Source organism: Xyrauchen texanus, chromosome 24 (assembly GCF_025860055.1).
Source record: "Xyrauchen texanus isolate HMW12.3.18 chromosome 24, RBS_HiC_50CHRs, whole genome shotgun sequence".
In the NCBI taxonomy this organism is placed as follows: domain Eukaryota; kingdom Metazoa; phylum Chordata; class Actinopteri; order Cypriniformes; family Catostomidae; genus Xyrauchen; species Xyrauchen texanus.
Window position 1 is genome coordinate 2956112 of NC_068299.1, and position 18206 is coordinate 2974317.

Here is an 18206-nt window from a genome sequence, read left to right on the forward strand (position 1 = left end):
AGGACAATCCTGGTGGGCTTCCAGATGTTTTATTTATTGCTATGTAAGGTGCTAACCTGTCATTGGGAGCAACTTGGGGTTCAGTGTCTTGCCCAAGGACACTTCGGCATGTGGAGTCATGTGGGCCGGGAATCAAACCACCAACCCTGCGATTAGCGGCCGACCCGCTCTACCACCTGAGACACAGCCGCCCAATGCAAGCCTAATGTAGCCTATGACAAATTTAATAGAGCTGAAGTCATAATATGATCATTATTATTATCAATCTATTTCTGCCTAAAGTACAGCTTGTGTTACTATAGTAAATTCAAGAGTGGTGATGTAGAATAATGTGCTGAATTCAAATGGTTTCCGCTTCTCATGCCGTGCTTCTCACTGTTCTCGCAAAGCTGCATGTTTAAGAGCTCGAGACCGGTCTGAGAGTAAAAATGCACCTTCTTTGCGCTCGCGCTGCTCTGTCTAGTGAGCCGTGTCCATCTACATTAGCCGAGATTGTGCCTCTGCCTGTGTATTTGACGCTGCTAAATCAGACACTTCAGAGGTGTCGCTAGACTTCAAAATCAGATGTGCAAATGCGTACCAACCCGTATAATTGAGAACCAACTGATATACTCCAAATCGTTATAATGCAAAGAGGAACTTGACGATAGTTTTGATTGTTACGACTGATGACCCTCTCTACTAATTTGCCCCAAGCGCACCCTTGCATCCTTTGAACGCCCCCTGGTGGGCGGTACCGACCCCGTTGAGAACCCCTGGCCTAGTTCACCTATGCCTAGAAACAGCTGTTAAATACGTTTGGTTAAAAAACGTAATGTGGTTTGGACATGATGTTGTTTATTTTCTACAACTAATTAATTTTAAGATGATGCAATGCATTGTGTAAACAATCATTTATTTTCCTCAACCAACTAATTTTGAAAGGACGAGGCACATAGTATACAAAAAAAAATCCTCAACGAACAAATTATTAAACGATGCAACGTGTTGTATAATTTAAACTAAAATATAAATTTTAAACGACGCCGTGCATAGTACAAACTAATCTTAAAACGCCACCACATGGGTCTGGGTATCTCAGCGAGTATTGATGCTGTCTACCACACCTGGAGTCGCAAGTTCGAATCCATGGTGTGTTGAGTGACTCCAGCCAGGTCTCCTAAGCAACTAAATTGGCCCAGTTGCTAGGGAGGGTAGAGTCACATGGGGTAACCTCCTCGTGGTCGCGATTAGTGGTTCTCGCTCTCAATGGGGCGCGTGGTAAGTTGTGTGTTGATCGTGGAGAGTAGCATGAGCCTCCACATGCTGTGAGTCTCCGCGGTGTCATGCACAACGAGTCACGTGATAAGATGCGCGGATTGACGGTCTCAGAAGCGGAGGCAACTGAGACTCGTCCTCCGCCAGAGGTGAGTAACGGCGCCACCACAAGGACCGACTAAGTAGTGGGAATTGGGCATTCCAAATTGGGGAGATATGTATATATATATATATGTGTGTGTGTGTGTGTGTGTGTATAAAACACAAAAAAAACAACACCACGCATAGTTTAAACACTTATTTATTTTCCTCAACAAACATTTTAAAATGTTGCCATGCAAAGTATAAACAATTATAATTTATTTCCTAAACATACTAATTTTCGGCTTCTTCCATTGTAAACACATTTGGTTTTAGTCAGCTCTGTAGGAATGTGATGCCAACATAGAAAGACCAACGGTCAGCCGGTAAACAGCCATTTCCAACTGTAAATGTAGGAAAAAAGTGAAATGCCAGACATAATGTGCATCACAGATGAAGCTGTGCCAAGTCAAGTTCAAAGCAGCTTTACAGAAGTATCTTATAATCATCATTCTGAAGTTTGATTAAATATGATTGTGTATACCTAAATATGATAAGTGCACCTCTTGAGGTCAGGATCTATCAGCGGCTACCGTTACATATGCCTGGCTAAATAGAGGAGTATTTAGTCTAGACTTCAACTGAGGGAGCGTGTCTGCATCCCGAACAGTGCTAGGGAGACTATTCCATATTTTAGGAGCCAAATATGAAAAGGATCTACCTCCTTGTATAAGCAAACAGTACTTGAACTGTTGCCTTATGGATGATAAATAACCCCCCCAAAAACGTTATTATTATTAAATAATAATAATTCCCATAGTCTTACATTGAAAGAAGCACCAGAGTCATATCTAGAGACATATCTCATTATTGATCCATGTATGTCGCACCCCATGTGTATGGTATAGTCATATTTATAGTGTGTGTGTGTGTGTGTGCATGTTTGTTTCAGGTCATTCGAAGGTGAAGAACTAGTTGTGGTTCTCAGGGGATTTGTGAGGGTCACCTCTGTCGCTGTTGTCTTGAAAGCGGTGCCAGGTGCCCGCAGCGGCTGCACAGATGGATTACATAACAGCATTGACAGGGGCCGTGCCAACTTCTGTCCCATATCACACCAAATGCGGCGGACATCAGGGCAGAGCGGGCTTGCCAACCACTAGCAGAGATTGCAGGACAAAAATGTGTTTGTCTTCCAAGATGCATCCCTTTTATTACCCTCATGTTATCTTCTTTAGCCAGCCAGTGGATGGCATTTGCCTTTGGAAAGGTTTCTAACAGTTCACTCTTTGTTAAGCCCCGCCTTAAAAGTGTTTCTGACCAATCCTGTCTTAGCAATGGTTGCCCCGCTGCCATCACTCTGACTTCTGACTAATTGTTAGTGTGTTGTTATGTGGTTGCTAGGGTATCTGGGAGATTACCAGGGCATTGCTTAATGGTTGTTCTAGGTGGTTGCTAGGATGTTGCTAATCTGTTAAGAATGTCATTTGACTCTGAGCGTTTGCTAGCGCATTGCTGTGCAGCTGATAATGTGTTCTGGATGTCTGCAAGGGTGTTGCTATGTGGTTTCTCGATACCATATTGCTATGTGGTTGCTTGGGTGTTCTGGGAGTTTTCCAAGGCATTGCTATGCAGTTGCTAGAGTATTCTGAGTGACTGCAAGGGCATTTCTTTGTGGTTGATAGGGTGTTCTGGCAGTTGTTTGCGTGTTGCTATGTGGTTGTTAGGGCATTCTGGGAGGTTTCCAGGGCATTACTATGCAGTTGCTAGGATGTTCTGGGTGGTTGCAAGGGCATTTCTAGATAGTTGCTAGGGTGTTCTAGGTAGTTTCCAGGGCATTGCTATATGGTTGATAGGTAGTTCTAGGTCCTTGTTATCATGTTGCTATGTAGTTGCTAGGGTGTTCAAGGAGGTTTCCAGGGCATTGCTATGTGGTTGCTAGGGCATTCTGGGAGGTTTCCAGGGCATTACTATGGAGTTGCTAGGATGTTCTGGGTGGTTGCAAGGGCATTTCTAGATAGTTGCTAGGGTGTTCTAGGTAGTTTCCAGGGCATTGCTATGTGGTTGATAGGTAGTTCTAGGTCATTGTTATCATGTTGCTATTTGGTTGCTAGGGTGTTCAAGGAGGTTTCCAGGGCATTGCTATGTGGTTGCTAGGGTGTTCTGGGTGGTTGCAAGGGCATTTCTAGGTATTTGTTAGGGTGTTCTAGGAAGTTTCCATGGCATTGCTATGTGGTTGCTAGGGTATTCTGAGTAATTGTTAGTGTGTTGCTGTGTGGTTTCAAGGGTGTTCTGGTTGGTTACAAGAGTGTTGCTATACGGTTGCTAGGGTGTTCTAGGAGGTTGTTAGGTCATTGCTATGTGGTTGCAAGAGTATCCTGGGTTGTTGCCAGGGCTTTGCAAAGTGTTTGCTTAGTTGGTATGGCCGGTTGCTAGGTTGTAGTTATCTGGCCTCAAGTCTCTATGATATTCTTGTCTTTATATCTTGGATCCTGATCTGACTCCCAACATTTTTCACCTGTTTTATTATCCACCTGGTAAAAAAAATCATAAATTGGATTGCTTAGAAAAGTAGTTGCACATGCTCAATGTTTTTAAGTACCATTCCATTCTATAGTACAATCAGTATGTGAATTTGGTTTTGAAGCATGTGCAATTGTAATAGTGTTGCTTGCCTTAGCAATTACTGGTTTTAGTTGCCTTGTTCTATTTTCCCTCCAAAATGTCTTTCAATGCTGCAACCCTTGAGAGCGTAGAAGATTTACCCTTACTGAACAGACAAAAGCAATTTCCATAAGTCTACTTTATCTTAGCTTGCAGAACACTCTTGGCTGTCCCACCAACATCTGCCCATAAGAGCTTCCATCTAGTGCCAGGACATACAGATTGTGAACAACGTGTGAGTCAATGTGTGTATATGTGAGTGTTTCTTCACTCAGTGTTACGGCCATTCTTATCAGAGCAGTCAATACAGAGCCGTACTGAATAAGCGTATTTGGACGCCTTAGAAATGGCTTTGATTTCCATATCGCTGACATGCATTCTTGCATGGCAGACGCTAAATGTGCAACCCCTCCCTGTAAATGAATCTCAGGGGGTTTATACAATCTGGGGCATATGGAGGAGAGTGAGGAGTAGACTTATTTTATAAGCGTCCTTTTAATTTATTATAGTGTACGACAAGCTTTCTCCACGTTGAGGAGAATCACAACAGACAGATGCACTACCAATTAGCTAATGGCTCAGAATACAACAAATGAGAGATACATGCTGGTCAAAAGCAGCATTTGGAGGACAAAGAGTTGGCAAAAGACTGCAGCATATTAGTGTGAGGTATAAAATGAACACAAAATAGTGTGCTGTACAGTATTTCACCAATCCTATAAATGCATTTAAGGATAAAATGATGCAATATTCTCCAAGGTTCAAAATAATCTACATGAAGGGAAAAGTGAATTTCATTCCTGCTGTTCAATAGTTTTATATAGGTGCTGTGTTTTGGAACATGGTAGATGGTTTTCAAAGCTAGCCAGACTGTGAATAAAGACTTTTTCACTGAAACGCATGGGCCATTAATTGTTATTCTACAGATATGGTTTAGGGCCTTTCCAAAATCCCTAAATCAAAAACCAAAATTATCAAGCTACATCCATCAAATTTGGCACAGACCTTCACCTTCGTGATTCTACACACCCGGTCCCTTATCAGGCTAATCAAGCCTCCGAGAGGGATAAAGGCCGACTGCAGGCAGTGGTGCGAGAGAGAGATCGTTTATGGACATATCTGTCATGTGTGTGTTGTTGTCTTTTGATTAAGGTTATAATTAAAATATCATTTATACTGCCAAGCCGGATCTCGCCTCCTCCTTTCCATTGAACTACGTTACATGATTAAACAGATTGTTCTATCTAGCAAAGGTCTTACAACTAGCTACGCAGTTGGTCGCTTTACATGTCAATTTTATATCTTTGTTACCATGAAGATGTAATGTTAACAAACCCTAAAATGACTTTAAAAACGTCAATTTAAACAACTTTACAGTGCAAACAGAAGAATTAATGCAAATGCTTTTATAAAATTATAAGCTTCACATTTCCGGTTTTAGCCCCATTCACTTCCATTGTAAGTGCCTCACTGGAACCAAAAATAAATGTTTGTCATAATCAATATTTTGCCACAAATGCTGTCGACTGAACTCATAATATTCCTTTAAGCTATGGAATATTTCAACTGAAAACTTTTGTACAAAATTCAATCATTAAAAATGTTATAACAAATATTCACCTTCCAAAATTAAGTTCCAAAATATGAATAAAAAACAATAAAAAAAATAAAACAGGTAATATTTGTTCCATTATATTTCACATTGCAAATTCGTTAAAATTCAATCTTGTACATCATGGCATTGCAGGAAAAGCAGTAGAGTGCTGATGCACAATCTTCATTTGCAATTCTTCTCTGCCGGCCTAACGTGCCTAATGCAATTTTTTTCATCCTTTAATTCTCATTCACCTTTTTGCCTATTTATTTTCAATCACTTCCCACTACAAGCGAATAGGGGAAAATTAAAAGTTTATCCAATTCGAATTTATTCCTCGACGCTTGTTTCAAATCGCATGCCGAAGCTGAGCTCGTTTAGCCGAAACAATGCGTGAGTCTGAGCTCCACCCCCTCAAGCCTTCAGAATTTCCACTGAATCTTGTATTCCTCAACAGTGCAAATAAACAGGCATCTAATATCAGACTGTCAGATTCATCAGCCAATCAGACTGATTAATTTATTCTTGGTAGGTGTAGTCTTTTAGATATGTCCCAGTCGAGGCCCTCTAGCTGGCCTTGAGAGACGCAATCACGCATTCATTAATGTACATCATTTGAAAGTGAAGAGCGCGAGATCAAGCTGACAGGGTCGATTGTCATCACTGCCGCTATCGCCACTGAGAACAAGATCCTTATCATCTAAAAACATGAGATGTTCTGCATGATCATGTGATTATTACATTTATTAGAAAAGAGGGCTGACTTTCACTTCAAGTAAATTGGTAAGTGCTTTTTGCGTTGTTATAGCAACACCAGGAGTTTTCTATGTGTAAATTAGGCAGCTTGAGCACTCAGCATCTTTTCAACTTTTGGCTTTCATGGATGGACGCAGGGCTGTAGCAAGGTATTCTGGGTCCCCTGACTGTATACTGGTCAGGGTCCCTTTCCTATTAAAAAAATTAAGTTTAGAATTTGTAGTGGGGGCCCCCCTGGACCTGTGGGCCCCTAGAATCGGTACTACCTTTCACCCCACTAGCTACGGCCCTGGATGGGCATGTTTTTAAAATGTTAATTGGCTGCGAGGTAATGTATGATGAAATTGTGTTTACTTAATGGCATGAATTGCACTGAAGGCCTAGACTTAAAATGCTCGGGTCGCCACTGGATGCTACTATGCTTCAATGCAACGTGTCAAAAATCAATGAGTGCAATTCAGTGTGTTTTATTGCATTTGTCATTAATATACTTCCATACAGAATGTAACTTTTCTCTAAAAATGCTATGACCGTTGTGACCATACTGAGGCATGGTGACTCAAACACAGCATACATCGTCACAGCCTTTAAAAATAGACGTGTTGGGTTTCACCTTTGAAGACACACAGATCAAAGCTCTTGAGGAAAACCACTGTAAAGAGATCGCAATAAAAGCCCAGACCACCGGAGACCAGAGTGGGACAACTACAAACGCACTCATATCTCCCTCTGTTCCAGACACCTGTTCATGAGTGCATACAATCGCTCTTAAAAAACAAGCTTTGTGAATAAATGCATGTGACGTACTAAAGCTGCAGACTGTTGAAAGACTTACTTTCTAGATAAGAATAAGGTGCTTCTAAATACTCATCAAACAAATAAAATATTTAGATCTTTGTATATTTACATGTATGTTTCGTATGTTTACATGTATGTTTCCCATGTTTCATAAGGCAATTTAGCACAAAAGGAGGTTAACCCAATGTGACTCTACCCACCTTAGCAACCGGGACAATTGGTTGCTTGGGAAGCCTGGCTGGAGTCACTCAGCACACCCTGGATTCGAACTAGCAACTCCAGGTGTGGGAGTCAGCATCAATACTCACTGAGATACCCAGGCCACTCCAAGCACACCTGTTCTTGTGTATAGTAGAGAGCTAAAAACAAAGATATATCCACCCCAAGGGTGTCATTGAGTTCATTTTCCCCTGCTCTCTCTCTTTCCATTTGACAAATACATCCTCATTATCCTGGGACTGGATATATGATCCCACCCTCCTCATATGAGTCTGTGTATTCTGAGAGAGGTTGTGACCAGGGAGGTCAGAATCGGCCCTCAGGGGCACATTTAAAAAGAGTCTTTCTCATGACACAGGGTCAAACAAATTCAAATTGCAAGAGGAATCCATTGAAAGTTGGCTCTCCTTCCCATACAAACTATACCACTGCAATACCATAACTTCATTTGTACATTGTTTATTCAGGAGAAATGTGAATGGGGCTTGGATTCTCCACCAAAACTCACCACCAGGATGTAAAGCTGTTGTGGGTGGTTGCTAGGGCACTGCTACACTGTTTCTAAGGTGTTCTAAGAAGTTCTTAGCCAGAGATAGTTTAGCCCGAGACAGAGCACTGGCATTAAAATGAATGGGGGAAATTGGTGGATGTAGAAAAGTAACTTTCTCTAAAAAGGTTTTTCTTTTTCTTGTTAACATAGAAAATAGCTGCCCGGTAGTGTTCAGGGTTAACTGACTTGCCTTGAAAGGTACTTTTATAAAAGCACTTCTTCTGTTAACACTCATGTATTATTTGTTAATAATTGTTTAAATGGCCATTTTGGCCCCTATCTATCATGGCCTCGTATTAATCTCCATCCCTGAATTGGCTACATCACTCTACTCTCTCCTCCCCACCAATAGCTGGTGTGTGGTGGGCGTTCTGGCGCACTATGGCTGCCGTCGCATCATCCCTATGCTATGTAAATCGCTTTGAGTGCCTAGAAAAGTGCTATATAAATGTAAGGAATTATTATTATTATTTTTACAGTCATTTTAGGGTTTTAGAGTTTGTTGACATTACATTGTCAAGGTAAGGAAGTGGTAAAATTGGCTATAAGGTTCATATGCAGAGAGGATGAGGACTCTTTATAAAGTGAGACAATGGGCTTTATTTCAATAAAAAAAATATTCAGAAACAACCCCAAATAGAAAAACTCCAAATTCCAGGGCAGAACACTACAGGACAGACTTGGTTCGATGCTCTGGGCAGGAATAGACACACAGGAGAACCTAACAGGGTGATAAACCACAATGAACTGGCACAAGACAAAACACACAATGGGGTTAAATAGGAAAGAAAACGAGGCGGGTAAAAAGGAAAGCAGGTGAATAAAATGAACTAATAACGAGATAACAAGGGGGCGGGGTCAGGACAAGAGGTAGGAGAGCACATGGCAAGAACATGTGCTCACAACAAACACAACAGACTAGACAGAAAGAGCACATGGCAATGAAGCAATCATTAGCCATGTGTTCAAACAAAAAGACAAAATATAGAGCATGAGTATCCAGATCCCGACTCAGAAACAAGACCAAACCAGACCGAAGAGTCAGGATCGAGACCCCCATGCTCTGAACATGAAATACGTACTAGACAGAGGAGCACATGGCCAGGAAAACAACCAAAGTTGTGCGCTCACACAGAGACATAGAACATACGCCATTGGTGTATGAATGTGTGTGTGAATGGGTGATTGGGACACAGTGTAAAGCGCTTTGGTAACCTCTGAAGTTAGAAAAAAGCGCTATATAAGTGCAGACCATTTACCATACGTGTCAGGATTCTTTCACCACAATAAACCAGACTGACAAAGGTGACAGGATCCTGACATTACCCCCCCCATAAGGGACGCCTCCTGGCATCCCATAGGGAAGCATAAAACATAAAACAAGACCAAACACAGACACAAAAACAAACTAAAACAGTCTGGAAACAGAGCAGGGTGCAACAGACAAACCCAGCCAAGGTAGGGAGGGAGGGAGGGATGGGAAACCAACGGAGGCGGCACAAGGTAAGGGGCGGGGTCTGGGGGTCTCAGAACAGACAAAAGGTAGGGAGTGGGGTTCAGCAGCCTGGAAGGAGTGTTCAGGAAGGGGCGGGATCCAGCGGCCAGGGAGGAAGCCCGAGAGTGGGTAGAGTCTGGTGGCCTGGGAGGTGGTTTGAGGAACCAAGCAGGGATGAGATCAGGCAGCCTAGGGACAGGAGTGTTGTCTGGCAGCCTCAGGGTAGCGGGTGTCGGGCAGCCTCAAGTCAGGGATGAGGTCCGGCAGGCTCAAAGTAGGGATGAGGACAGGCAGCCTCGGGTCAGGGATATAAAGTATTCAGACCCCTTCATTTTTTCACATGTTGTTAAATTGCAGACTTATGCTATTCCCACATCAATCTATACTCCATATCCCATGCATATCAGAGCAAAAACCAAGCCATGACTTCAAAGGAACTGCCTGCAGAGCTCAGAAACAGGACTGTGTTGAGGCACAGATCAGGGGAAGGCTACAAAAACATTTCCAAGAGCAAATTGGCCTCAATAATTCTTAAATGGAAGAAGTTTGGAACAACCAAGACTCTTTCTAGAGCTGGCCGCCCCATCAAACTGAGCAATCAGTGAGAAGGGCCTTGGTAAGAGAGGTGACCAAGAACCTGATGTCTCCAGAGATCATGTGTGGAGATGGGAGAAACTTGCAGAAGGACAACCATCACTGCAACACTCTGATCTAGGCTTTATGGCAGAGTGGCCAGACACAAAAAAGCACCTAAAAGACTCTCAGACTGTGAGAAACAAGATTCTCTGGTCTGATGAAACAAAGATTGAACTCTTTGGCCTCAATTCCAATCATCACGTCTTGAGGAAACCAGGCACCGCTCATCACCTGCGCAATACCATCCCAACGGTGAAGCATGGTGGTGAAAGCATCATGCTGTGGGGGTGTTTTTCAGCGGCAGGGACTGGGGACTGGTCAGGGTTGAAGGAAAGCAGAACACAGCAAAATACAGAGATATCCTTAATGGAAACCTGGTCAAGAGCGCTCGGGACCTCAGACTGGGCTGAAGGTTCACCTTCCAACAGGACAATCACCCTAAGCTCACAGCCAAGATAATGCAAGAGTGGCTTAGGGAACAACTCTGTGAATGTTCTTGAGTGGCCCAGCCAGAGCCTGGACTTGAACCCAATCAAACATCTCTGGAGAGATCTGAAAATTGCTGTCCACTGACAGTCCCCATCCAACCTGACAGAGCTTGAGAGGATCTGCAAAAAATCCTCAAATCCAGGTGTGCAAAGCTTGTCGCATCATACCCAAAAAGACTTGAGGCTGTAATCGCTGTCAAAGGGGCTTCAACTAAGTACTGAGTTAAGGGTCTGAATACTTATGACAATGTGATATCTGCAAAGTTATCAAAAATGTGGTTTTTGCTTTGTCGTTATGGGGTATGGAGTGTAGATAATAATAATAATAATAATAATAATAATGCACTGTGTATATATATATATATATATATATATATATAGGGAAGGAGGTATTGCCCCAAGTGAAGGAGTTCAAGTACCTCGGTGTTTTGTTCACGAGTGAGGGGACAATGGAGCGGGAGGTTGGCCGGAGTATCGGGGCAGCGGGGGCGGTATTGCACTCGCTCTATCGCACCGTTGTCACGAAAAGAGAGCTGAGCCGGAAGGCAAAGCTCTCGATCTACTGGTCAATTTTTGTTCCTACCCTCACCTATGGTCATGAAGGCTGGGTCATGACCGAAAGAACTAGGTCGCGAGTACAAGCGGCCGAAATGGGTTTCCTCAGAAGGGTGGCGGGCTTCTCCCTTAGAGATAGGGTGAGGAGCTCAGTCATCCGTGAGGAGCTCGGAGTAGAGCCGCTGCTCCTTTACGTCGAAAGGAGCCAGTTGAGGTGGTTTGGGCATCTGGTAAGGATGCCCTCCGGGGCGCCTCCCTAGGGAGGTGTTTCAGGCATGTCCAGCTGGGAGGAGGCCTCGGGGAAGACCCAGGATTAGGTGGAGAGATTACATCTCCACACTGGCCTGGGAACACCTCGGGGTCCCCCAGTCAGAGCTGGTTAATGTGGCTCGAGATAGGGAAGTTTGGGGCTCCCTGCTGGAGCGGCTGTCCCCGCGACCCGACTTCGGATAAGCGGTTGAAGATGGATGGATGGATGGATATATATATATATATATATATATATATATATATATATATATATATATATATACAATTCAGGGATTTAAAGTTGCAATTGGAAGATATTAACTTGCAATTGTGAGATAGACAGTCACAATTACAAGAAATGATGTTGCAATTGTGAGAAATAGTCACAAAATATTCACTGGAGCAAAAAGTGTGACAACTAGCCCCGGTCTTCTCTATACTTTAAATGAGTATATGCTTTTTTCACAGTACATGGATTTGCGTTTTGGAGAGTTTGGATGATGATATTAAATAAAGGATCCATCCCTTAGCACTTGCATACTAATCCTGCAGTGACCATGTGGTGAAAGCCTTTGTTTAGTGCAGTTTCACCCCCCTGCTGTTAGCTCTCTGAATTTAAACTGGTCCGGGGTGCTCGGATTTATCACGGATGCTTTTATTTCACCTCCTTGTTCTGTTAATTTGAAGTGGCGACTGTACCGTCTCTTATTATCCTTTCAACATGAAATACGCACCGATTATTTATGCACAGACTCTTTGAAAGTTTAAAGGGATTGGAGGGGCATCCAGCTCACAGTCATGACGGCTTTTCATATGCAAAACCACAAGTGTACAATTGACCTCGGATTTGAGCGCTAAGATCTCTTCCTCTCTTATTTTCTTTAGACTGTTTATCTGTAGTTGCCATATCAGTGCTTTTGAAATCCCAGCCAAGAGAGACAGAGGAGGGTGTGCTGACTTGGAGGTGACTGTGCCCTCTAGAACACCTCATTAAAACAGGGACAAACAGCTCTTTTCTTCACTATAGTTGAAGCTAAAATCTTTCATTGATATTTACAGTGGTGTGCAAACTAGGGCTGGGATATATATATCGATTATTCACAATTTGCTTTGATTTTCACTAACAGTGAATGTTGCAAATATTTAAAAAAAATTCAATACATTTAAAATACATTTCACCAAATTGTGTTAAAGGAATATACCGGGTTCGATTCATGTTAAGCTCAATTAACAGCATTTGTGGCATAATGTTGATTATTTCGACTTTTCTTAAAAGGTTGCAGTGAGGCACTTACAATAGAAGGCAATGGGGTACATTTTTGGAGGGTTTAAAGGCATAAATCTGAAGCTTATGGTTTTATTAAAGCACTTACTCTACATTCATTCTTCTGTTTAAACGCAGATATTATTTGAGCTGTAAAATTGCTTAAATTGTAATTTTTTACGGTTGTTTTAGGGGTTTAGGGCTTGTTAACAATACATCGTCATGGCAACATAGTTGTAAAATTGGATAAAACTTTACACAGATGTGGTTAGTAAGTGATATTATCACTAAACTCATGTCAACATGTGTATTGTTTACATCTTGTGTCTATACTTTTGAAACAGTGATTATTTGAATGTTTACGGATTGGCCTCCATTCACTTCCATTGTAAGTGACTCGCTGTAACCCTTCTTCTTTTTTTTTTTTTTAGTAAATTGTAAATGCATTACTGTAACAACTTTTGTATATAAATGCTGTCAATAGAGTTAACTTGTATTGAACCCGGAATATTCCTTTAAGTGTTAAGGCCAAACTATTAATTTCAGTGAATCTGTTTTTCCTGTCCGTTTCAATGAAGCGATTAGAAAATCTGATACGATTTATTGGTCCTATCACTCAAAAATATTTACGGAAGTCTCCGTGTGTCAATTTTCTTATTTTAAAATGTTTTATTAAATATATACACTCACCTAAAGGATTATTAGGAACACCATACTAATACTGTGTTTGACCCCCTTTCGCCTTCAGAACTGAATTAATTCTACGTGGCATTGATTCAACAAGGTGCTGAAAGCATTCTTTAGAAATGTTGGCCCATATTGATAGGATAGCATCTTGCAGTTGATGAAGATTTGTGGGATGCACATCCAGGGCACGAAGCTCCCATTCCACCATATCCCAAAGATGCTCTATTGGGTTGGGATCTGGTAACTGTGGTGGTCATTTTAGTACAGTGAACTCATTGTCATGTTCAAGAAACCAATTTGAAATGATTCGAGCTTTGTGACATGGTGCATTATCCTGCTGGAAGTAGCCATCAGAGGATGGGTACATGGTGGCCATAAAGGGATGGACATGGTCAGAAACAATGCTCAGGTAGGCCGTGGCATTTAAACGATGCCCAATTGGCACAAAGGGGCCTAAAGTGTGCCAAGAAAACATCCCCCACACCATTACACCACCACCACCAGCCTGCACAGTGGTAACAAGGCATGATGGATCCATGTTCTCATTCTGTTTACGCCAAATTCTGACTCTACCATCTGAATGTCTCAACAGAAATCGAGACTCATCAGACCAGGCAACATTTTTCCAGTCTTCAACTGTCCAATTTTGGTGAGCTCTTGCAAATTGTAGCCTCTTTTTCCTATTTGTAGTGGAGATGAGTGGTACCCGGTGGGGTCTTCTGCTGTTGTAGCCCATCCGCCTCAAGGTTGTGCGTGTTGTGGCTTCACAAATGCTTTGCTGCATACCTCGGTTGTAACGAGTGGTTATTTCAGGCAAAGTTGCTCTTCTATCAGCTTGAATCAGTCGGCCCATTCTCCTCTGACCTCTAGCATCAACAAGGCATTTTCAGCCCACAGGACTGCCGCGATACTGGATGTTTTTCCCTTTTCACACCATTCTTTGTAAACCCTAGAAATGGTTGTGCGTGAAAATCCCAGTAACTGAGCAGATTGTGAAATACTCAGACCGGCCCGTCTGGCACCAACAACCATGCCACGCTCAAAATTGTTTAAATCACCTTTCTTTCCCATTCTGACATTCAGTTTGGAGTTCAGGAGATTGTCTTGACCAGGACCACACCCCTAAATGCATTGAAGCAACTGCCATGTGATTGGTTGATTAGATAATTGCATTAATGAGAGATTGAACAGGTGTTCCTAATAATCCTTTAGGTGAGTGTATATCTATATATATATATACACAGGTATATAATATATTGCTGTTAATTATTAGGTATTGCTATATTAATGCATATGAATGAAAAATGATAAAATATGATTATTTTTTGTGTTTATATTGCATGTAGTAAACATGCCTTTATTATTTTTAAACTCGATTTTTACTATTTGAATTTTTGAATTAAATTTTGTTTAATAAATAATATTTTTGGTTGAAATGATGGTTCCTCCGATTGATTTTTTATTAACAATATATATTTTATACCATCAAAAGGTAAAACAAATAACTACATAAAACCAATTTTTAAGCTATGTTGCTCAGCCATAGTACAAACACATATTGCTCAATAATATGGCACATAACCAGTGCAGTATATCTGCTTTGGCATGACTGATGTTATGTAACCAAAATGCCATAATGCAAATATTCAATGTGCTCATTTGCATTTTTCTGCAACAGTCAACAGCCATTTCAAACTGCCGTAATACCATTATTTTCTTCATGCACAATACAGCTACTTTTTTCCCCACAAACCAAATGTATCATCATAGTCCTAAAATGATTTCCATCGTCTAATAAATTGCGTGGAAAGACTGAAATAAACATTCAGGTCTGAAAGCATTGTTTCTGGTTTATGATACATTTGACTCAAACGGTACAAAAGCTAAAAAAAAAGAAAGAACAAAAGATGAAACTCACATGACACACTGCATTAGTTTAAATACAGAAACAACGCTACAATTAGTCAGTGAAGTCTGAATCATATGGAGTCTGGAAACACGCTTGTTTTAATGGATATTGTGGGTTCAATACAAGTTAAGATCGATCAAACAGCATTCGTGACGTAATGTCAACACACACACACACACACACACACACACACGATCACTTTGACTCTCGTTTATTAAAAAGAAAAGTGGTTATAGCAATGCATATACAATGTAATTGAATGAGGCTCGGCCATACAAGCTATTATATACATTGTTACAAAAGTATAGTCACATACTGTAAACATTATACATGTTAACATGATTTTAGCACAATAAAATTGCTAATTGTTATAGCTAATACCCCAGTTGCCATACACAGAAAAGGATATTTGGCTATTTTATCACACTAAAATCATGTTAACACATGTATCGTTTATGTCTTGTGGTCACAGGTGAGTATTTTAACGTTTACCAATTGGCCTCCATTGACTTCCATTGTAAGTGCCTCACTGTAACCCAGATTTGTGCTCTTTTGTTATAAAAGTGGGAGGAGTCAAAATGATTTCTGACATCTGTTAATTGAGCTTAACGTGTACCGAACCCGGAACATTCCTTTAAGAAATAGTTAACCCAAAAATGAGTTTGGAACGACAATAGGGTGAGTAAAAGATGATGGAATGTTCTTTTTTTGGGTGAACTATCCCTTTAAGACTTCTGGCAGCAACCGAAGATCAACGCTAGAAAACATCAGACAAATAATATGAGAAAAAATAAAACAATAGACATGTTGAAATCGTCAAGCATAAACAACAATCCACGGTAAAAATGGAAAAGCATCAACACATACATTAAAAACAGAGTGGACCACCTCAGAAGGAATTTGGTGGGAACATTGAACGTATTAGGTATCAAAAGTCTCTTATCAGTAGATGAATTACTGCAGAACATTACGGCTGTCAGCCGGCCACAGCAACTCATTCACAAGCTTACAGTTTCTGCCAAGCCATTTCAGCATGGGACGATGTCGAGGTTAAAGGGATAGTTTATGTTGTTTACTCATGTTGGTCCAAACCTGTATGACTCTCTGTCTTCTGTAGAACACACAAGGAGATGTTAAGCAAACATTTTGCTTCAGTCACCATTCATTTCCATTGCACCTTTTCTCCACACAATGAAAGTAAATGGTGACTGAGACTAAAATTCTGCCTAGCATCTCCTTGTGTGTTCTACAGAAGACATAGGAACATCACGAGAGCCAGCAAACAATGACAGAATCTTTTATTATTGGGAGTCCAATATAAAAAGGCTGATAAAGTGAGAATTAAAGTTGGAGCTCTGAAACTTTCAGCACCACAAAAATACGATTTCTCATTTAAAACTATAAAACGATGAAAAAAAAAAATGGTTCTTGCCATCTGATCCATAAATATATGAAAAAATAAGCTTTTTAAGAAGCTTCAAATGTGTGTCCTGCACATGACAGTCAGTGTTTCTCTTGCAGCATCAGTCACTCCTTTTTCCCGAAGAACTTCCTAAAGACGGATTTGTTCCGTGGTCGCGGGAGGTTCGTGTAGCTCCGTAGAGGAAGCTCAGAGATCGACTCCTGGCTGACGCCGTTTGTCTGATCCATCACAGTGTTTGTACAGACTGACGTCACCTCTCGATCTCCAATGAATAAAGTGACAGAATAACTGGGGCTGTTGTCCTGACCTCTGCCTGTAGGTGGCGCTAATACAGGCTTTATCCTCTGGTATGTGGCTGTAGAAAAAAAAAATAGGATGTTACATGCAACAAATCAACTTTAAACCCAATATAGCTCATACAAAAATAATGTTCAGAATGACATATTACCATAATCATACTATTTTTGCAATATGTATAATGTGGAGTTTTACCATTTTTATTTTGTCCTGTATGAAATGTTTATCAGTGCACACTTCATACAGTTTCACATACTATTTAAAACAATTAGTAGCTAGCATACAGTACACATGGCACAGTATGCAGCAATCAGTATTATTTTATATTTTATTCTAAACATAGCCAAACCTCCTAAAAACAAGAACAGTGGTTTGCTGGTCTTACCTGGTTTAAGCTGGTTTAGCTGGACTCTCAGCATGGCCAAGTTGGTTTTTTAGCTTGTTTATCAGGTGTGTTAGCTGGTCTCCAACCCTGACCAGCTGAAAAGTGCCAAAAACCCTCTTAAACCACCAAAACCCAAAACAGACCAGCTTAACCAGCTATAGGCTGGGACACTAGCTAACCACCTGTTTGCTGGTTTATTATCAGCACCGAAACAGTATCTGTTTCTTCAAATTTTTGGGTTCATTTTTATTGGAACAAACTTTACACCTGCGTCAGACATGCTTGTATAGCATCTCGGGTGTGTTACGTCATAAACATAAAATGTTTAGTTCACTGTGTCAAGTTAAATATAGTTTAATACTTAGAACACATCTTGAGATCACTTAGATCGCATTTGCGCTCCTTCAAGTGTTTTGAACATAGACTGTAAAAAAAGATGGCCGACGCCCCTTCGCTCTTTTCCATTGGTGAGAACTGAAGCCGCCAGTGTCCCGATATGGCGCTGACATCTTGGGACTTGAGTCTGCACAGTTGCGATTTCGGGACCAGACCTGCGCAGTAGTGAGCAGGAAGTAAAGCCGCGAAATCAAGGCCCCGCCCTCACTCTCGCTGAATCAATCGCAAGGACACGCCCCTGCACTTTTGACGGTGTGAAATACTTAAATATAGAAATGTAGATATTACATTTAAAGCTCCAATCTCCTCAGTCCTCCGAAGATCCCGAAAAAAAGTCAGCTGGTGCTTCAGCGACTACTTCGCTCAGAGAACCTGTCAATCACATCTGTCAATCATGATGTCACAGCAGCGTTTTTATAGCATCAAATAACTAAAAACAAACTTATTTTGAAAACAAACACTTGAAATGACATCAACGTGATAGAAACGACAGTAAATGACAGAAA

The 18206-nt window shown here is 41.2% G+C and overlaps 1 protein-coding gene across 1 annotated transcript in view; it reads right to left on the minus strand.

The window, feature by feature from the left end:
- Positions 1–14735: 14735 nt before the first annotated feature.
- LOC127617567 (uncharacterized) overlaps positions 14736–18206 on the minus strand; it is an 81478-nt gene continuing 78007 nt past the window's right edge. The window contains exon 32 of the mRNA XM_052089538.1: positions 14736–16977. Coding sequence (XP_051945498.1) covers positions 16727–16977 — 251 coding nt within the window. The 3' untranslated portion in view covers positions 14736–16726. The remainder of the gene's footprint in view (positions 16978–18206) is intronic.